The following is a 22,540-nucleotide window of genomic DNA, read 5'->3' as shown; positions in this document are numbered from 1 at the left end:
AGCGCCTACAAATGAGAACTCCAGTGACGTAAACGACTTTGACAAAGAGCGGGTTGTTATGGCCCAACTCCAGGGAAGGAGCATCCCGGAAACAGTAAAACTGGTCGGCTATTTGCATGCTACTGTCGTCAGCATCTGTGGAAAGCGGTTGACAGAGTAGGTGACAAGGTGCTGGACGTCTACGTCTCATCAAAGAACGTGGAGGTCAGAGAATTGTCCGTTATGAATAGGATAGTACAATGCTGCTCGGCCGGCCGAAGTGGCCGAGCGGTTCTAGGCGCTTCAGTCTGGAACCGCGCGACCGCTACGGTCGCAGGTTCGAATCCTGCCTCGGGCATGGATGTGTGTGATGTCCATAGGTTAGTTAGGTTTAAGTAGTTCTAAGTTCTAGGAGACTGATGACCTCAGATGTTAAGTCCCATGGTGCTCAGAGCCATTTGAACCATTTTGAACAATGCTGCTGCTGGTATATGTATTTCGGAGCACACCGTTCAGTGCACTTTGTTGAATATTGGGTTCCCAACACACTACCCTCACCGAATTCCCAAGTTGACCCAATGACGTTGCCGATTATGAATGCAGTGGGCACCCTTTCATCGAGACTGGAACGTGATCAGTGGAATCGTCCGGCGGGAAGAGTTATATTTCTTGATACATCAGGTCTTTGGTCGAGTACAAATACGCTGTCATTCAGGGGAACGTGTGCTAGAAACATCCACAGCACCCCGACTCTGGCCGGTGGAGACAGTATTATGCTATGGGAGTGGAGACCTACATTACTACCTGTGGTAGTAATCAGACGCATCACGACGGCTGCGGACTTTGTGAACATTATTGCGGACCACCTGAATCCTTCCATATTGGTGTCTTTCTCGACGGCGGAAGCATCTTCTCACGGGATACGTGTTCGCTTCACAAGACGAGTATTGTGCTACAGTGCTTTGAGGAGGATGACAGTGAAGCCATATTGATGTATCGGCCAACAAATTCGTCTGATCTGAACACGACGGAACACGTTCGGGACGCTATCGGGCGCCAGCTCCTCATCCACAAACTACCGGCTAGTAATTCATGGAACCTATGCGTCTGGTGCCACACCCTTTCGGAAACTTTCCAGGGACTTGTTCAATCCATCCTATGCAGAGTCGTTGCTCTGCTGCGCTCCAAGGGTGGCCCGACACGCTGTTCACCATGTGGTCATAATGTTTCGACTCATCAACGCACATTTTTCAACCCATCCCCCCTTGAGAATTAAGTATGTGTAGAACATGCAAACTAATCGTGAAGAAATCGTGATACGTTTACAAAAGTGAAACGGGGTTATATAGATAGTGCAAGAGCAATGGAAACAGTTAACAAGGTCCGATACAGTAAATAAATTTCAAAAAGCTGCCTCGAAGAAACTAGGCCAGCTTAAAATGAGGACACAGTCCAAGGACATAACACGAAAGATTCAATGCTTACAATTGAATTTAGAAAAGCTTTTCTAGAACTTGGTAGAAATTAATATCTATGGCTGTTTACTAACTTACGTAATTTCGATCAGATTTTGAAAAAGGTCTGTGCTTCCGAAGAAAGGAATTGTAGATGGATGCGAAAAGTATTGCACAATTAGTCTATAACTACATGCACCAAATGGTTCAAATGGCTCTGAGCACTATGGGACTTAACATCTCAGGTCATCAGTCCGCTAGAACTTAGAACTACTTAAACATAACTAACCTAAGGACATCACACACATTCGTGCCCGAGGCAGGATTCGAACCTGCGACCGTAGCGGTCCATGCATCAGAATTACTCAGTAATACTTTATTGATGAATTGAGAGGAAACAAAGTAGATTACGAAAGCATCATTCTGATTTTGGAAGAAGAAGGCGCACGCAATAAATCCGGCGACCATTGTTGGTGCCAATGAGACCGTATCCTTACAGTTAACACACCGTATAAGGCATGTGGTGGATGCTGCGGGATGCAGTTACGCAGTTATGCTAAATTGAAGCGGACAGTTGGTAAGCTGTAAGAGTGGAGAGAGGGGCATCAATCCAACATAAGGGTTGACGACCGAAAAATTCCAACAATGAGAGATTGTTTTATGTAAAAACCATGTTTAACTCTTTACATAGCCTCCTTTTAGGACACTATACTTTGTCCGGAGATTAGCTTTCATTCCAGAAAAGCCATGGTGAAATGTCTGGAAAATATATATACACATTAAAAAAAGTTTTGCATCAACTCGGTTCCGAGAGTTATGGAACCTGTACAGGAAATTGGAGAGACCAATATAAACATCAGTTCCGCCCTTTTTATTGCTCATGAAAACTACACATTGCATGTTGTGCCACCATACAGCGAGACCTTCAGAGGTGGTGGTCCAGTTTGCTGTGCACACCGGTACCTTTAATTCCCAGTAGCAACTCCTCTGCATTGATACATGCCTGTATTCATCGTGGCATACTATCCACAAGTTCATCAAGGCACTGTTAGTTCTGATTGTTCCACTCCTCAACGGCGATTCGGCGTAGATCCCTCAGAGTGGTTGGTGGGTCACGTCGTCCATAAACAGCCCTTTTCAATCTATCGCAGGCACGTTCGATAGGGTTCATGTCTGGAGAAGATGCTGGCTACTCTGGTCGAGCGATGTCGTTATCCTGAAGGAAATCATTCACAAGACGTGCACGATGGGGGCGCGAATTGTCGTCCATGAAGACGAATGCCTTAAACAATATGCTGACCATATGTTTGCACTATCGGTTGGAGGATGGCATTCTCGTACAGCCGTAAGGGCGCCTTCCATGACCCCCAGCGGCATACCTCGGCCCCACATAATGCCACTGCAAAACATCAGGGAACCTCAACCTTGCTGCCGGCCGAAGTGGCCGTGCGGTTAAAGGCGCTGCAGTCTGGAACCGCAAGACCGCTAAGGTCGCAGGTTCGAATCCTGCCTCGGGCATGGATGTTTGTGATGTCCTTAGGTTAGTTAGGTTTAACTAGTTCTAAGTTCTAGGGGACTAATGACCTCAGCAGTTGAGTCCCATAGTGCTCAGAGCCAGAGCCTCAACCTTGCTGCACTAGCTGGACAGTGTGTCTACGGCGTTCAGCCTGGCTAGGTTGTTTCCGAACAAATCTCCGACGATTGTCTAGTTGAAGGCATATGCGACACTCATCGGTGAAGAGAACGTGATGCCAGTCCTGAGCGGTCCATTCGGCTTATTTTTGTCCCATCTGTACCGCGCTACATGGCGTCGTGGTTGCAAAGATGGACCTCGCGATGGACGTCGGGAGTTAAGTTGCGTATCATGCAGCCAATTGCGCACAGTTTGGGTCATAACAAGACGTCCTGTGGCTGCACGAAGAGCATTATTCAATGTGGTGGGCTTGCTGTCAGGGTTCCTCCGAGCCATAATCCGTAGGTAGCGGTCATCCACTGCAGTAGTAGCCCTTTGGCGGCCTGAGCGAGGCATGTCATCGACATTTCCCGTCTCTTTGTATCTCCTCCATGTCCGAACAACATCGCTTTGGCTCACTCCGAGACGCCTGGACACTTCCCTTGTTGAGAGTAACAATGCGGAGACGATCGAACCGCAGTATTGACCGTCTAGGCATGGTTGAACTACAGACAATACGAGCCGTGTACCTCATTCATGGTGGAATGACTGGAACTGATCGGCTGTCGGACCCCCTCCGTCTAATAGGCAGCCGGCCGCGGTGGTCTAGCGGTTCTGGCGCTGCAGTTCGGAACCGCGAGGCTGCTACGGTCGCAGGTTCGAATCCTGCCTCGGGCATGGGTGTGTGTGATGTCCTTAGGTTAGTTAGGTTTAAGTAGTTCTAAGTTCTAGGGGACTTATGACCTAAGATGTTGAGTCCCATAGTGCTCGGAGCCATTTGAACGTCTAATAGGCGCTGCTCAGGCATGGTTGTTTACATCTTTGGCCGGGTTTAGTGACATCTTTGTGCAGTAAAAAGGACTGTGTCTGTGATACAATATCGACAGTCAACGTCTATCTTCAGGAGTTCTGGGAACGGGGTGATGCAAAACGTTTTTTGATGTGTGTACTATTGCCAGAACATCCTCATTAAGCTCAAAACGCTTTCCATCCACAGTTGTTTTTAATCGTGGAATTAAGATGTCAGAGGAGCGAAATGTGGAGAATAAATTCAATGCTCCAACAAATTGTACTTCAAAATATTTCAGCTTTTCCGTTCATGAAATATCTTTTTTTAACATACGCTGTCTCCTTTTTTTCATTTTCTCCCCTCGAGTAATTATTCATCCATTTGGTCAAGAAAAACTACGTAATATGCGTCAGTATATTTTTGTGTTTTGCAAGGTAAACACTAGTCACTATCCCTTTTTCATCCCGGAATGCACGGACTCAAAAAACACTAAAATTTTTTTATGTTGTTCACAAATTGCAACACCTTCTAAGCTTTTCGTACTAATTAACACCATATAAGTATGGTCTTGTCTAATGTACATCTGACGAAAAAGCGATTCTGGTAGCTGGGGTCCAAAGTTTTTGTTAATCATGTCTTTCCATTCTTTTGGAAATATTTCCATACCAACTTTCATCCCCTAACAAATATTTCTTTGTATCTAATCGAGAAGTGAAATACAATTTTCATAAATTTTACTTTATTTTTTTATTGTAACGAAATATTTTCTTAAAAAGTTTCATCCCCTATCTACATCTACATCTACATCCATACTCCGCAAGCCACCTGACGGTGTGTGGCGGAGGGTACCTTGAGTACCTCTATCAGTTCTCCATTCTATTCCAGTCTCGTATTGTTCGTGGAAAGAAGGATTGTCGGTATGCCTCTGTGTGGGCTCTAATCTCTCTGATTTTATCCTCATAGTCTCTTCGAGAGATATACGTAGGAGGGAGCAACATACTGCTTGACTCTTCGGTGAAGGTATGTTCTCAAAACTTTGACAAAAGCCCGTACCGAGCTACTGAGCGTCTCTCCTGCAGAGTCTTCCACTGGAGTTTATCTATCATCTCCGTAACGCTTTCGCGATTACTAAATGATCCTGTAACGAAGCGTGCTCTCCGTTGGATCTTCTCTATATCTTCTATCAACCCTTGAGAGGCACCCACATGCCTTGCTCATATGAGTGGCGCACACATTATAAATTCTGGATGTCATGACAACATACAATTCGAAGGAAAAGGCCACCAATCTTCTTCTTTTCACTATCTTATTTATTCTGATAAATTCTATAACCTAAACACACAAATTCTATAACCTACAACAATAACACATGAGAAATTCCGCTCAGTGGGCATGGCTTTACATTGGTGAATCTCTATCTTATGGTCTCGTAATTATTTAACGCTACAGTGCACTTTCTGGATAGGATGGTGGATCTTTTATTATATCTCACACTTCGACTCTCACAACCATCATCACGAAACTTTCCTCCAGACCGAGCAGTACAAAAGGAACACGCATAACCCACTACCTCTGCAACTACCTAGCTACTCTTCCATGCAAACCACACATACCCAAATTACATGACATACAGCACACTACAACAAGGAATACAACACAATAAATAGTCACAACACTATCACTTTCAGCTTTCCCACTTCAATTAATATTTATCCCAGTTTCACACGACACTGCCCCACTTCGTAATTCTTCTTTCCTACCATGAACTCTAGAGATATATGCACGTCTTCCTGTGCAATGCAAGCCAAGTGGCGTTGCTGGATAGACGGCTGACTCACCTTGCTTCTCTCTCAGAGTATTATAATTTGAATCAAGCGTCACACGGAAACATAACATGCAAAGTAATATTAAGAGCATATTCATCACACGCGCGAGTCCTCAACTGATACCATGGACGAGTACTTCTCTTTATCCTTTGTCTCATACACAGATTGAGACTCACACAGTACTCACCACGTGGAAGTACTCGCCTCTAATTTCAAATTCTGCGCACGCTATTTCTTAAATATTTCAACTTATAGTACACACGCTAGTAATTCAGCTTAACTTAAGCACACGGAAGTATTTCAACTTATTGCTACACGTGGTTTCATTATGACCGTTGGGCACTTCCGAAGATTACTACGATCCCATTAATATTACCTGCCTGACATTTAATTCTCCCCACAAAAGTTCCTGAAACAGAGAAATTATTATTTCAAACTACTCTTAAATATTCCCCATGGCTACCATGTCTCCACTCTTTTGTCTTTACGGAGCACAACTAAGACAGGTCTTAACAGCACAAGATCCAGCGGCAGAGTGCTGAAACATGGCCGTTCTTCAGGTCATCTCGCACCTCTGTTGAGGTGGGGGAAGACCATGCTACCGTATTGGTCAGCCACAATTCAGGCGCTCAAAGCTCAGGTAAATTTCATCTCTTTGGTCTCACCAAAGGTGGCCAAAGGATCGTCTCAAAGATGATCATATATTCACATTCACTATCTGCGGTTAGCAGATGGCCATACATTCATTCATTTCACAGATCTCACCAAACTGGATGTAGGGATTTATTTTGTGGGAGTGCACATGTGATCAATTAAATAAATAAATTGTCATTCTTTCCCACACTGGTATCCGGCTTCGCTGTATTAATTGAAATTGAGTTATTATTAGAAAAAATTAGTTGTTCAGACAAGAATAATGAAGTATGTTGTACCTATTTTCAATGTCGGGCGGTACTGTACCCTTTCACCCTATCTGGTACGAATCCCACACTGCTGAGCAGTATTCAAGCAGTGGGCGAACAAGCGTACGGATTGCATTTCCTTAGGATTCTTCCAATGAATCTCAGTCTGGCATCTGCTTTACCGACGATCAAATTATATGATCAATCCATTTTAAATCACTCCTAATGCGTACTCCCAGATAATTTATGGTATTAACTTCTTCCAGTTGCTGACCTGCTATTTTGTAGCTAAATGATAAAGGATCTATCTTTCTGTGTATTCTCAGCATATTACATTTGTCTACATTGATATTCAATTGCCATTCCCTGCACCATGCGTCAATTCGCTGCAGATCCTCCTGCATTTCAGTACAATTTTCCATTGTTACAACCTCTCAATACACCACAGCATCATCTGCAAAAAGCCTCAGTGAACTTCCGATGTCATCCACAAGGTCATTTATGTATATTGTGAATAGCAACGGTCCTATGACACTCCTCTGCGACACACCTGAAATCACTCTTACTTCGGAAGACTTCTCTCCATTGAGAATGACATGCTGCGTCCTGTTATCTAGGAACTCCTCAATCCAATCACACAATTGGTCTGATAGTCCATATGCTCTTACTTTGTTCATTATAGCGCTCCCTTGGGGGTTGAATATCTAGAAACACTGAAACACGTAATTTTTTTTTTTTTTTTAGTTTGTAACCGAGAAGTCAGAGACCAATTGTCATATATGTGGCCTTAAATATCCTTTAGCAGTTCGTTAGTAATTATTTTCAAAAGAAATTTCACCCACTATTTTACCCTCTTAGTGGTTGAATTTCAAAAATACTGAAACACATATTTTTCAATTTCAGATTGAGAAACCAAATACAATTTTCGTATTTCTAGCTACAAAATTCCCTTGATAGTGACATTCCAAAGAGCCCTTCACCCCATATTTCACCCCATTAGGAGCTGAATTTCAGACAATCCCTTCTTAAGCAATGCCTGCAGTTTAAGATACTCACCCTCTCCAAACTTCAAGTTTCCATCCTTAGCGGTTTGGGCTGGGCGATGATTAGTCAGTAAATTGGTCTGACCCTATTCACCCCCTTAGGGGTTGAATTTTCAAAGACAGTGAAACACGTACTTTTTCATCTCTAATCGAGAAGCCAAACCCTAATTTCAAAGATTTAGCCTTAAAAATGCTTTCGTAGCGGAATATTTTCGTAAAACGTTACACACCCTATTTCACCCCCTTAGGGGTTGAATTTTCAAAAACAGTGAAATAAGTAAGATTTATTTCTAACAGACAAGCCAAATACAAATTTTCATAGATTTAGGTTCAAAAATGCTTGCACAATGAAATATTTCCATAAAATCTTTCATTCCTCGTTTCACCTCCATCACTCGTATCTTTTTTTTTTTCGAACTGAGAAGCCAAATTTAAATTTTCACAGATTTAGCTTTAAAAATGCTTTCATAATTAAACATTTTCGTAAAAAGTCTCGTCCCCTGTTTCTCCCACTTAGGGGCTCAATTTCCAAAATTTCGTCAGTTTCTGACAGGAAAGTAAAATAGCAATGTTCATAGATGTAGCTTTAAAAATACTTTAGTAGTTCTTTAATCATGAAATGGTTTCAAAAAATGCTTTCACCCACTATTTCACACCCATAGTGTTAAATTCCCAAAAATTCCGAAACTTGCCGAGAAACAAAATATCAATTTTCGTGGGTCTAGCTTCAAAATTTCCTTAATAACGACATTTTTCAAAAAACCCTTCATCCTCCATTTCACTCCATTGGGATTGGAATTTCGAAAAATCCTTTCTTAAACGACGCCTACAGTGTAATATTCACACCTCCAAATTTCAAGTTTCTATGCTTAGCGGTTTGGGCTGGATGATGACGAGTTCGTCAGTCAATAGTACCTTTTATATAGAGATTTTTCGTGTGAAACGTCGATGTACCCTCTCCTCGGATATAACAGAGATTCAGCTATGTCAATGCACCTTCAATAACTGATTTCCCAATGTTAAATAATGGTCCCTTTCTCGATGATTCCGTCTGTAGCGCAGTTTTTGAACTTCGAGTAGACTGCTTACAAGCTTTCACCAAATTTGAATTTTCGTTGGTTATACATCATCTTTATCCCTGTGAACGAAACACACACATTACTACTTCAGATAGTCTTGAGAATGTTCTGCCGTTGATCGGCAGACACCTGGTCTGTGTTACTGCGCAACAGGCACCAACAAATCAAAATTTCATTGCTATCGTCATTTATTTCCCATTCTTTTCTTCCTATGACTATAATGGCAGTCTCTCACCTTTCACCGACAGCTATGTCATGCACAGCAGAACGTCGTGCTACATATGATATGTAGCTGCATATACAGCGAAATTCTATGAAGCTGTTGTTATTTCTTGAGAAGATTTTCTGGCTGACTTAAATGACTACGAAGGTACAACGGCAGTAGCGAGGTCCATGTTAAGTCCGTCTCGCGTGCGCGGTATGATGCTTACAGAAGGCGGAACATGAGGTAACAGGGTATAAAAAAAGCGTGATGGTGAAAGCACGTAAGTTCTAGCAGGACTGACTCTTCTTTTTCTTTCCTTTTCAACAAGGGACAAGTTCATATCGTCCATAAAAAACCGTAAACTGGTGGTTTGACGAAATGGGAATTAATGCACTCGTATTTCCTACTCAGTACCCTCATCTTAACCCGACTGAGACTCGCTCGGATGATTTATTGTGCTTTTCCGAAGTCACATCAGATTGTCACAAAACTATTCGCCCTGTTGTAAGAAGAACAGACGAAAATTTTTGCAGCCGTACACTTCACCATGACTTAGTAGAAAGTTGAAATGTGTGTGAATTCCTAAGGGACCAAACTGCTGAGGTCATCGGTCCCTAGATTTACGCATTACTTAATCTAACTTATGCTAAGAACACACACACACCCATGCCGAGGAAGGACTCGAACCTCCGACGGAAGGGGCCGCGCAATCCGTGACAGGGCGCCTTAGAAGTAGTAGAAAGTACTCTGTGACATACTGACACGATAAATACGTAAGACAAGCAATGTCTTAGGTGTTTCCTGTTTCTAGAGACAATGCTGCCTTCTTGAGACAACAGACCCCAAGTTAGCCATTCCTCAGAGTAGGACGTGTGCAACGTTACGTAATGGGATGAAAAATTCAGATAATTATATCACCATTCCTGGAACATGAACCAAAGAAATCTGCGTTGTCAAACGTAGTGGATTGTGATAAATAAATTTTGTGTTCACTGTGTATACTTTCATCAGTCGTCTAGTTGAGTAGACCGCGTCATGAAGGGGAACCTTGAAGTTACGACTGACCAGAACTTAGTAAAAACTACGGTCAGTCCACAGAAGGGTGCCAAGTCCTCCGTGGCGCACGGGAGTGAAGATAAAAGAGGCTATAGGAAGTGGGCTGAGGTCTTCTCCTCTCTACATTCGCAGAACTCGCACTCAGAACCATCTCTGAATATTACTTTTCTTCCCTATGGCACCACGACAGACTCTGCTGAGTGATTCTAGGAAGCCCGTTCTTCCGTGTGTCCGTGAGTTAGTCATTCATTGGGTACTGTCCATGATTCAAGTTGCTGCGTTCAAACACGCCACGCTTTTAGTCTCGTTTTGAGACTCTTCTCCGCCTCTGTCGTGAATTTGCCTTCTGGTATCAAAATTAGATAGTGAACTTCAGGTGCTTTTGCTACTACTTGTCGTCGAACTTCAGAGGGAGTAGTTACGCAGCATGTGTCAGTGATAGATACGTGTACTCTTATAGTATGCTGTGATCCGCACCATATAGGATATGTGCGTTGACTACTAGCGTAACACGGAAAAAGTGTAAAGTCCTCATAGCTTCTGGTTTTTCTCTCTAGGTTGTTTACCTCAATTTGCACGCGAAAATATTTCTGGCAGCCACTTTCAAATTGATGTTCAGACAGCGCTGCTTAGAAGGCAAGGTGCGGTTGGGTTTCTCAGATAAAATCCACGGTTCTGTCTCAGTTGTTTCCTTTCATAGTACGTAGTGGTAGTATCTGCTCTTTAGTGCTATCAACCATTCTCCTCTGCTTTTTCAATTGTCTTGCATTGCGCAGTGATAACACCGTGACAGCCTAGATGAAATTCCAGGTCCGTCAGTATTATTTTGAGAAGTTGAACAAAGATAGCATTAACACACTGCCTTGAGGCAAACTAATTTACTGTTTCCTCCGTCCGCTACTGTGACTTGAAAATCCACAAACAAGGTTCGATTACGGAGATTTTTATAGTGCGGGTTAAGAAATAGTATTTTGTGATGATGGAGGCTTCTGTTAATAAGTCCGAAGCTCGTGGTCGTGCGGTAGCGTTCTCGCTTCCCGCGCCCGGGTTCCCGGGTTCGATTCCCGGCGGGGTCAGGGATTTTCTCTGCCTCGTGATGACTGGGTGTTGTGTGATGTCCTTAGGTTAGTTAGGTTTAAGTAGTTCTAAGTTCTAGGGGACTGATGACCATAGATGTTAAGTCCCATAGTGCTCAGAGCCAATCTGTTAATGAAATGAGATGGTTCACGACATCGCAAAATGCTTTAAAGTGTCTCGAAACATCTTCTGGAATATCATTTGTTTCGTACCCATCTTCTGTATTTTCCAAGTTGATTTTCTGAGGTGTGTAGTTCTATCCTGTCTTAAGGCATGCTTGTTCTGCAATCGGCAACGGATCAATCTCTTCCATTAGTATTTTCAGTACTAAGCTTTCCGTTGCCTTCTAGAAGTGACAAAGCAAGAAAATCAGCCAATAGCTTCTTGAACTGTTTTCGACCTTTCTTGGGTATACATGGCCGCAATCTTAATCTTCTCAAAAAATGGTTCAAATGGCTCTGAGCACTATGGGACTTAACTACTGTGGTCATCAGTCCCCTAGAACTTAGAACTACTTAAACCTAACTAACCTAAGGACATCACAAACATCCATGCCCGAGGCAGGATTCGAACCTGCGACCGTAGTGGTCACGCGGTTCCAGACTGTGGCGCCTAGAACCGCTCGCCCATTCCGGCCGGCTTAATCTTCTTCATATTTTAGTAATTGGAGCAGTTTTTCAGCAACTGTAGTAATTAGTTCTTTGCGATGGACCAAAGTATTTAATTTGATCCAGAGTTATCCAGGCCAGGTTCTTACCCCACCAACACTTCTACAGAGCCAGTTCCAATACATCTAACGTCAAAGACATGAAAAATCCGTGTTTAATTACGTCGTCTTATGATATTTTTCTTGTCTACTTTGCTGGAAGAAATGGGTTTCCCATTTAATAAATGTCGGCGAGCAATCTGACTTGCTTCAAAACTGAATAGGTATCTGATTGATAAGGTTCACTACTCAAGCATCTTAATAGTCTCTAGATTTGCTTGTCCCCGCTCATGTCAGTTTCCGCCATCATCTTTATCCATAGTTCCCATTAGCCTAAGCTGCGAGTAAGAGTACAAAATGTGCTGTTTGAAAACTCTTATTGCTTAAAAAATTTTCATTGTAGAGTTTAATCTTTTAGAATAGCAGCTATAGGAAATGTTGTCCCTCGCAGATAACTGATTCTGCAGCTTCTTGTAATAGCTGTCCATGTTCTGTATTTAATAGCATACACAGCGCCCTCGTAATGATCAGAGCTGGGAGGGATTACACAAATCTTTCTATGAAGAATAGAAGAAAATCACTTCCAATCAGTCTTTCAAAAACTGTACCTCCGTTTGAAACGAACTTTCGGGGGTCTTTTAGTTCGGAAGTTACGGTACGTAATTGGTGCTGTGCGTGTACACGCAGATTTTGAACAGTTCTGCTACATTCTTTCACTTGCAAAGAGTAAATCCGGGTTATAACTTCTCAGCTAGCTTCTGGCACTGAATGGAGGAGGAGGCTTGTTGTTGTGAATAAAAGAGAAAAGAGCTTCTTGCCGTTGCGAGAGGAGCCCTAATGTGCCTTTAAGGTAGGTTTAGCTTTCGTGTTTCAGCATATTACTGTAAAGTTTTCACGGATTTCTTACTTCCTAACCCATTCGGATTTGTCAGTGTGCTGATTATTTGGTGTGAAATGTCATAGTATTAGGTTTCCAGATTAGTGTTTTCTACATGTTCTTGTCTTCATCTCATGCGCATCAGTTTTCTTCTTTTCCCGCTTTCCCACAGTCCATGATTCACTTCCATACAACGCTGTGCTCCAAACAATTGCCTTCTGTACCTGTGTCAGTTTGCTTTTAATGTCCTCCATGTTTCGTCCGTCATGTGTTATGTTGCTTACGAGGGAAAGAAGCCATTCAGTTGTCAGTTTCGTGTTCCCCAATTTTTATGTTCAGTTTATCGCTAATGACGTTTCTTCTCCTCATTAGTTTCTTCCGTTGACTCTCAATCCATAGTGTGTTCCCACTACACTGTTCGTTCAATTTACCAGCTCCCATAATTCTTCTTCGCTTTCACTGAGAATAGCAATGTCATCAGATAACCTTTCATCCTAAATTATATACCACTCTAAGTCTTTTCTTTTATTTACGTCACTGTTTCTTCGATGTATAGATTGAACAGTAGGGCCGAAAGTTTACATCTCCAGATTTTACCATGTGTAATCTCAACATTTCGTTCTTTGTCTTCCACTCTTATTTTGCTCTTTTGTTTCTTGTAGATCCATGGCTATTACTCAAGTGGATATATGTATATATGTGCCACATCTCCTGCTGAAATGAAATGATCGTATGGCATTGTTTGCCGGGAGGTCCCACTCAGGTTCGGGCGCCAAGTGCAAGTCTTATTTCAGTCGGCGCCACATTGGGTGACTTGATGATGAGGACAACACAACACCCAGTCCACGAGCGGAATCTCGAACCCGGCCGGGAATCGAACCTGGACCCAGTGCACTGGAGGCAAGCACGTTACCACACAGCTAAGCAGGCGGACCATATCCTGCTAAACAACTGGATCGATTTCAACCAGAATTGGTACATATATTCTTACTGTCTAAAAAAAACCCCTGTGAGCGTAAGAACCACGTATCCCTCAGAGGGATGGGGATGGGAGTAAAAAAGCACTGTAACTCACCGCGCGCAAATAACCGAAATATGATTTTCAAGTATTTGACAGTAATCCCATATACCACTGATTGTACCTTCCAAAAACATACCATTGTGCGGCACATAGTTGAGGAGATATAATGTCATATCCAATGAACTACGTGAAAATAAAACTGCAGGGCGAAATTGGAAAGAGATACAGGTAAAATATGTGTACAACCATGTGTGAAATATTTAAAATATATGTGAGGTCTATATAACATGTGCGTATGTGGAAAAAGCCAGGGGTAAGAAGCTCCTCCTAAACTCCTGGATCGATTTCAACCAAGTTACTAACAGGAGAGAAATACTGTGGGCATAAGAAACAGCAAGCTCCTATTGGAGTCGGGGTTGTTGTGCCCGACTTCTTGGACACTGAGATGACTAGTCATAATGCAGTTAATTAGAACACTCTGAATAATTAATACTTTATTAGGTGCAACAAAACTTATCTTTGCTCCCAGGCTTTGCTGTAGCTATATGAAACTGCACACGTGAACTTTGGGTTCAGAACACACTAAATGACCCACGATTACTGACTGACGAATTGATACAAGTTCAGAATGACCGTACCGTGTCTTCACTACAGTCACTAGAAAACACAAGTTCGTAGACCAGGGCCGCACAAGGTGCATGCACCGGTGCATCGCACAGTGCGGAGTGCAGAAGACGGCTGCGCTATGTTGACAACGGTGCAGACCCCCCACTCCTCGGCTTTGCGCAACAGCGCTACCTCTCACTTCCTTAGCTTGTGTCGCTCGCGCCGCCTGTCTCGACCTGTTTCAAAGCTTTTGCCCTGTTGTCTTCGTCATTGTCAAATACTAATGTACACTAGTTGGAGAGCTTAGTTTGGTGTACCGGTACAAAAGAGATTTATATAATAACTGTAATGGTAACAATTTTAAATTTGGTTTCAACACAAATGTATCTTCCTATGTGCTCTTTATTTTATTTGCAATTATGCTACTAAGATCTGGAACAAGAGATTGGCTGACAACAATTCTGAGAGAATTTTTTAAATTACAATTAGAAATACTCGCACGCAATCTAGTTTCTGTACAAGACAAAACAGAAGAAAACCTTTCACGTACACAAGTGGAACCAAACAACATAGAAACAATCTTCGCTGCTTCTCTGTGTAACTTGGGAAATTCTTCTTACGGCAATTTCTGGTAGAATTGGAGCAAATCATTTGTACTGTAAAACACGTCCTTTCGGTGAACAACGCTTTGCAAATCAATTAGTTCGAAATGTAAATCTGAAGGTGCACTTTCAATATCCATCGAAGAAGGTTTCACAAAAACATCGAGAATTGGCTGCAGGTAGGTAATTTTCTGAAACAATAACGAAGCCAATGTTAATAAATGAAAGTAATGTAAGCCGTTGTTTCGAAGTACTAAAATGCGATAGATTTTAATAAACTTGTAATGTGTACTATTGGTTGTAATGTAATGTTGCACTTGCATATGTATCGCAATCTCCTTTATTTAGCTGTATGTCATATACCGGCACATTACCTCGAATCGGTCGTTAAACGCATTTTCAAGGGATTGTAGCACCTCGACGTATTTTTCAAAGCGCGCTCCTTCTCGTACATTACTGTAAAGGTAAGTGAAGTAGATATTAGTGCCAGTGGCGCTGAGAAACAGCAGGAATCGTTAGGTTTTATGTCGAATTTGTGGCCGAGTTAACTCCTCTTTTAATCTTACTACACCGTAGATTACTGGAAGAAAACACAGGGCACACCCTATTCACAAGCGAGGACATGGTACGGGTACGATAGGTGTCCGATTCCATATCCGCTCATGGGTAGGAGAGTGTTCACACAGCTTTTACCTGGTCGCCCGCATCTCGTGGTCGTGCGGTAGCGTTCTCGCTTCCCACGCCCGGGTTCCCGGGTTCGATTCCCGGCGGGGTCAGGGATTTCCTCTGCCTCGTGATGGCTGGGTGTTGTGTGCTGTCCTTAGGTTGGTTAGGTTTAAGTAGTTCTAAGTTCTAGGGGACTGATGACCGTAGATGTTAAGTCTCATAGTGCTCAGAGCCATTTGAACCATTTCTTTTTACCCGGTCGCTGTATAGGACGTGATAGCGTTATCAGTTGGCCTGCCTTGACGCCTCTGAATTTTTTTCACTGGATTGTAGACACGAAGTCAACGCACAAGTTCCGACGACCCAAGAACGCATCGTTGGAGCATGTGCAATGGTATCACGGCAATCTCTTGTCACTTCGGACACACTTGCAAGAGTAACCGCAAACGCGTATTGCGGTATGTGGAGATCATTTCGAATACTTCGTAACATGATCGATATATTAAGAAATTATCCATGACCACAATATTTTGTGATTTCTTTTTGTTGCTGATATAATTTTGCAGCGCAGTTTTGTATGTTGACATTAAACCTATGACGCTAAGTTATTTAACATTCTTTAAACCTCAGTTCCCTCTCTCACAAATCCATTCAAGTTTTGATGAGCACCTTTCTTTCAAATCTCTGACGGAAACGAGAGCAGAACAGTTACTGCAGTTAACTGGTGAATCAACCTAACCTACTACTTCATTTTCTTTGTACAAAACAGATAAATTCTAAGTTCTAAATTTTGAAATTTCACCGAAAATGCAAAGCGGATCTTGAAGAGTATAACGCCGTTGAATTCATCTGTTTATAGCTGCGATAATATCAGCAGAAATTACCATAGCCCTATTTGAAAAAGCGAATCTTTGTAATTAGTATAACTAGGAGAAAAAGACTATATGTTATTTATGGAGGTTTTTTTTAACAATTCATTTGGGTGAAAAAATTGTTATGGTATATTAAAATGTTCGGGATACACACTGTCCAGTCACATTAATGTGACCAACTGACAAAAGCCAGAATACAAACGTTTAACATCGTGGACCGGTGCAAGAAGTGCAGCAAGAGATTCACTTAGACTCTGGAAGTTATCGGCATGGCTGTGGAGAGGAGAAGACTAGTGTTACGGCCAGCTGCGCTAGGTTTATCGGCTGACGCGCGAAGAGACAGGTCGAGGTGGCGCTACTGATTATCTATTGGATTTAAATACAGGGAGTTTGGTGGCCAGGGGAGTGCAGTAAACTCATCCCGGCGCTCTTTGAACTATGCACGCACAGTACAAGCTGAGTGACATGCTGCATTGTCCTGCTGGTAGATGCCAGCGTGCCGAGCAAAAACAATTCGCATTTAGGGGTGGGCGTGGTTTCCAAGGATAGGTGCATGCTTGTGTTGATTCATTGTGACTTCCTGAATGACGAGATCACCCAGAGAATGCCAAGAATACATTCCCCAGACCATAACGCTCTCTCCTCCAGCCTGGATCCTTCCGACGATTGTTGTAGCGTATTTGGTTTCAGATGTTTCTGTCCAATGGAGCATAAAACTTGATACAAATGAAAAGCCACCTGTCGGCACTCACTGGATGTCAAGTTGCGGCACTAGCGTGCAAATTCCAACCTTCGTCGCCGATGAATAGCAATCAGCATCGGTGCATGAACCAAGTACCTGCTGTGGAGGCCCAGTCGCAGCAACGTACGCTGCATGGTCGTTGAGGAATCACTGTTGGTAGCCTCTTGGCGGTCAGTTGCTCAACAGTTGCTCTTCTGTTCGCCCTTACATATCTTCGTAGCCGCTATTCATCCCCGTCATCTATGGGCCGTGGTGCACCACAATTGCCTCGACGCTATTTTGGATAGCGCCATTTCGTTAAGCACGGTATAGCTTAACGACGGTGGCACGCGAACATTTTATAAACGTAGCCGAGACTGAAATGCTTCCATCCTTGGCCCGCAAGCCAATGATCATGTGCTTTTGGACGTCAGATGTATCGCTCCCTTTCCGCGTTACGGCAATGACTGCACTGTTTTCCGCTTTCCCCTAACAGGCTTTATATACCCTCCACTGCTGGTGCTGCCATCTGGTGTCTGTGAGTGGTTATTACACACTGACGTCAAACATAGGTGTCGGTCACATTAATGTGACTGGACCGTGTATTTGAAGCTTAGCTGAATCGCCCTGTATATCAGTTTAAAAATTTAACAACTAACTTTCAGAGAATAGAGTAGCATCAGTATGAAGAGTCTCGGCATTGTCGAGGTATTATTACATAAATTACAAGATGCATTTAACACAGGATACTTTTCAGTCGCTTGTGTGGGGGCGCATGATTACGCGGCTGGATTTCTGACCGGCAACGAAAGCCAGGCAAAGGCGCACTATTTTAGGCTCACAATACCTGCTATCAACAATAATTCGTAAATACTCAGGTAAAACCGAAAACCACAGAAAGCTGAGTAAGGGAAGACAGAAACGGAAACATTCTGCACTAAGGAAAAAATTAAACCAGAAAGACTGGAAATAGGCGGAAACGACAGAAAGAAAAAGCCTCTTCGTCACATTTGCACACTCACATAGCCGTAGTGCTCAGATCCCTGTTCACAGTCTTAGTACGAAGTGAAAAACTGATTATGGGAGTGCACAATTCGGTTTTATGTTGTGCATCTTTGTTAAAGTTTCGAAAGTTTCTTACTGTTATACTGCAGTTCTTAAATTAATTGCATGACTCATGTTATTCAGAAATTTTTCGACTAGTGCAATTTCTTGGGTGTTATGCTAAAGCGATGCAGCAAGTACTGCTGTAAACAAATTATTACTGTATTAAAACATTCATATATTTTATTGTTATTATAATTATTAAAATCATAGACACCTGTGCCACGCTAAAAGTATGAATGACCGCAAGTAATATTTGCAGAGTGGGGGCAGGAGGGTGGAGGCAGCAACAAACTGTACAGCCGCGCCCAAAAATATAAAAATAACGAACCCTCGACTCCATGCTATGTCTCAGTGGCCACGCGAGGCTAGTGCCTGAGAGGGCATAAACTTCATTCGGCCGTGCAAGATTGTACAAGTACATCATATACCTTCAGTCAAGGAATGCAGTGACGTCTGGAGCACCACGCACTGTCAGATGGCTACCATTACTGCGGCTTCCATTGATGTGGCAGCAGAGAGAGGCGTGCAGACACCCGTGCACCCAAGGACAACTGTGGACGCACGAGTGGTTTAGTGTACAGCGTCATGATGGACGTATCTGTTTGTGGAAGCTCCGAGTAGAATAAACGTGTTAGATTGAATTCGTCTTCGTCGTATAGACCCAGCAACCACACGTGATGGCATGTGATGCCATTAGGTGCACAACACGATCACCTCTGATTTGCACAGCCCATAATTCGAACAGTAAGCATTACGTATCTGGTTGGTTAACACCGGTGGCTGTGCCCTTCGAGGTCTCCGTGATGTGTTTCAACACGATAACGCAGGACCATATGTTTCTCTGTGCTGTTGTGACTTAGTTCGATTCATAGGGTTGTCCTTGGCTGGATGCTCTCCAGAAAATCCATTGAAAACAAATGGTCATGGGATGACGAGAGACTGACACACCACCCCTCGCCACCCACTACGATTATGAACCCTGCTACAAAGTTGAAGCAGCACAGAATGACGTACCCACATCCGTGATCCAAGCTCAGGTAGAATCAGTGTTCTTGTTACTAGCAGAGGTAGTAGACGTCAGTACTAAACTTCGCGCGCTCTGTATCTCTAAGTTACCTACAAATGTAATCCTGTATACGCACAAAATGCAAAATTTCGTTTTTGCTGTCCTTCCTAGTGTTGCAATTTTAGTAGCCAGCTGTTTTGAAGTACTTCCATGGTCCACTTTACACGGATCTGAATCCAGACGACAGGAGTAGGTGTCGCAGTGGTGATACTGGAAACAAATTCGGGAGAACGGCTGACCAAATCACGGCCCATCCAGATTTAGGTTTCTCATGGCTGCTCTAAATGTCTTAAGGCAAATAGATAATTCATTTTCCTCTGAAAAGGACACGGCCGATTTCCTTCCCCAAACCGAGCTTGAGATCCTTTCTAATGATCTCGTCGTCGACGGAACGTTAACCCCCAAGCTCCCTTGTTTGTCCAACTGAGTATTTAAGAGGCAGCCTCGAACATCGTGTTCGTTTCATCTGTCATGACTGAGAAACGCATTGCTCGTACTGTGATTCGAGATGCTTCTTAAAGGCTCTCAAAATTGTTTTAAATCACCGTGTCAAGGCAGACGGGATGAATATATCAGTTGTATCATTCAGTTTGATCGGTTTCATGTAAATAGTAAATTTTAGTCATTATGGAGAGAACTGAGCTCTTGTCTTCCTTGCAGCTGCTGTTGGACCTCTGGCTTGCGAGGATGGCGAGTTCCTATGCTCAACCCCTCGCTGTGTGAGTATCGAGTTTCGCTGCGACGGAGACGACGATTGCGGAGACTGGAGCGATGAAGACGACTGCCCGGAGATGGGGACCAGCTGCAGCCCTGGAGAATTTAGGTCAGCACAAGTTAACAGTCTGTTCCTGCCCCCAGCTACGCTTATCGTTATCAAAATGAACGACGCTATTAAGTCGCAACAACAATAATTTTACCTTAGATCTCTTCCATCGGTCCGTGTTTGCATTCAAAACCAACAATAGCGGAATTGTGGGTCCGCCTCGATGCAAAACACTTTTATTATTTATTTATTTAATTATTCCCCAAACTAGTTTTAGCGACAAATATCGCCACCATCAGTGGGTTCTTTAATTCTGAAACAGAAATAGCATAGTTATGAAACGTTGTAAAACGTTATTACATATGTACTGTTTGTTTTTTAAATATTGTTTTCTATGAATACTTTCATAATACCTTATTTACTCTACGTCACAGCATGGTTTTAAGATTGCTGTCGCTGTTTGCGGCATATTTTCTGTGTTTTCTGTTGCCGTATTTCTCGACATACATCATGTCATCTGCAACTGTCTCAGCGGCTATTAGTAAAGAAATACAAAAACGCGAACGTAGTATGTCAGCATTATACAATTGGGATTGCGGTAATGTTGTGGCTACAGTTTTGCTGTATACGTCGTGTACTCACGTTCGTTGGACAGCTTGCAGCTACTTTCAGACACAGAAAAACATAACTTTCGCACTTCGTCCGTAATCCAGAACATTACTTCATCTTGCTGTTTGCGTGCGTCCCGAGAAATGTATCTCACCTTGAGATAAGGCTATGGAAATTGTATCAGGAGTTCTGACGATTTCTGTTCCTTATTTAAGTGTCTGTGTGTGCTGGGGGAGATTTTCTGTTGCGTGTGTGTGTTTTCTCTTCTGTGTCCTGTGTCAGTCGTCTCAGAGCAGTAAAGAGTGTGTTGTTGCAAAGTGTTGTATTTTCATATATTACGTTTTTCCCTTCCACTGTAGCCTTTTGTATGTAATAATTTTCTTCTATTGTTATTTGTCAGTATAAATTGTTGCTGTGTTTCAGAATGCGTGGATCACTTTCGATATTGTGGGGGTTATGGTTTTTGTTCATTAGGTATTCTGCGAAAGTGGAATATGTACTGTCACTCTTTAGAGCTCTCATGTGCTCTGTGTACCTTGTTCGGTAATTTCTGTTTTTTTGTCCTTTGTTCAGAAATTAAAAAAACTCATGAACGAAAATAGCTCTGAACCTGAGACACACTTACACACCATACATTCCATGAACGCTTGATTAATTTTTCTGACATAACACTCAAAAAGCAAGAACAGCAGCTACTTGACAGAGACGATTTGAACACCCACGTAAGACCATAGAAAATCTTATTACTCAGATTGATTACATCATAGGCCAACACAAAAAATATGCCGCAGGCAGCGACAACAATCTTGAAACTAGTAGTGCACTAGAATAGTAGTGTCGCCATAGGTGAATCAGCTAAAACCTCCTGTGGTAGGTCTACCCGACAGTACCACATGGCACCACGCCAGACGGTCATTCAGTCTCACGGTGTGTTAGGATCTCTACATTTTCATGTACATCTATACTCAGCGAACCAGTGTGAAGTGCGTGGCAGAGGGTACGTCCCATTTTACCACTTGTTACGGCGTTTTCCTGACCCATTCACATATGGAGCGCGTTTGAAGAATGTCTATTTAAATGCCTCTGTATGTGCTGTAATTAATTTCGTTTTCTCCTCACTATCCCTATGGGAGCGATATGTAGAGGTTTGTAGTATATTGCTAGAGTCTTCGTTTACTGCCAGGTCTTGAAACTTTGTAAGTAGGCTTCCTCGGTATAGTTTACGTCTATCTTAAAGATTCTGCTAGTTCAGTTTCTTCAGCATCACTGTGACACTCTCCCACCGATCAAACAAACCTGTGACCATTCGTGCTGCGATTCTCTGTATACGTCCAATATCCCCAGTTGGTCTTACTTGGGACGGATACTTCAAAGTTGAGCAATGTTTTAGGATGAGTTGCACGAGCAATCGTCTTTGTAGACTACCTGCATTTCCCTGGTATTCTTCTACCAATAAGCCGAAGTGTGCCACCAGCGTCTGAACGTATGTGATCGTTCGATTTCAACTCCTACGAATTTGTATGAGTTGACCTATTCCAGCTATGATTCATTGATATAATAGCCACAGGAAAAAAGTCTGCTCATATGCAGATATCCGCAGTAATTGTTACCTGCGAATAAAAGCGTGCCCTGTTACGGATGTCGGCGAGTTATCTGCCAATATCTGCAATAATAATTGCTTTGTATTTAAAAAGTAAAGTACAATATCAATCTTATTATATACTTCTCGTCAAATTGTGTTATCCGCACTCAATGTATGAGGCTATTTTAATCGGCATTGTAGACTGGCTACCTAAGAAGTGCGAGTTGCCAAGTTTCTGCTACCTTGCGTTAACGTTTTG

General features: G+C 42.7%; 1 protein-coding gene across 1 annotated transcript in view; it reads left to right on the top strand.

Moving 5' to 3' along the window:
* Positions 1 to 22,540, top strand: part of LOC126475086 (low-density lipoprotein receptor-related protein 4) — a 633,185-nt gene that overhangs the window by 356,162 nt on the left and 254,483 nt on the right. Inside the window, exon 6 of the mRNA XM_050102652.1 lies at positions 19,988 to 20,150. Within this exon, the coding sequence (XP_049958609.1) occupies positions 19,988 to 20,150 (163 nt within the window). The remainder of the gene's footprint in view (positions 1 to 19,987; positions 20,151 to 22,540) is intronic.

The sequence above is a fragment of the Schistocerca serialis genome, chromosome 4, assembly GCF_023864345.2.
Source record: "Schistocerca serialis cubense isolate TAMUIC-IGC-003099 chromosome 4, iqSchSeri2.2, whole genome shotgun sequence".
Classification (NCBI taxonomy): domain Eukaryota; kingdom Metazoa; phylum Arthropoda; class Insecta; order Orthoptera; family Acrididae; genus Schistocerca; species Schistocerca serialis.
This window is presented reverse-complemented; position numbering and strand designations above follow the sequence as displayed.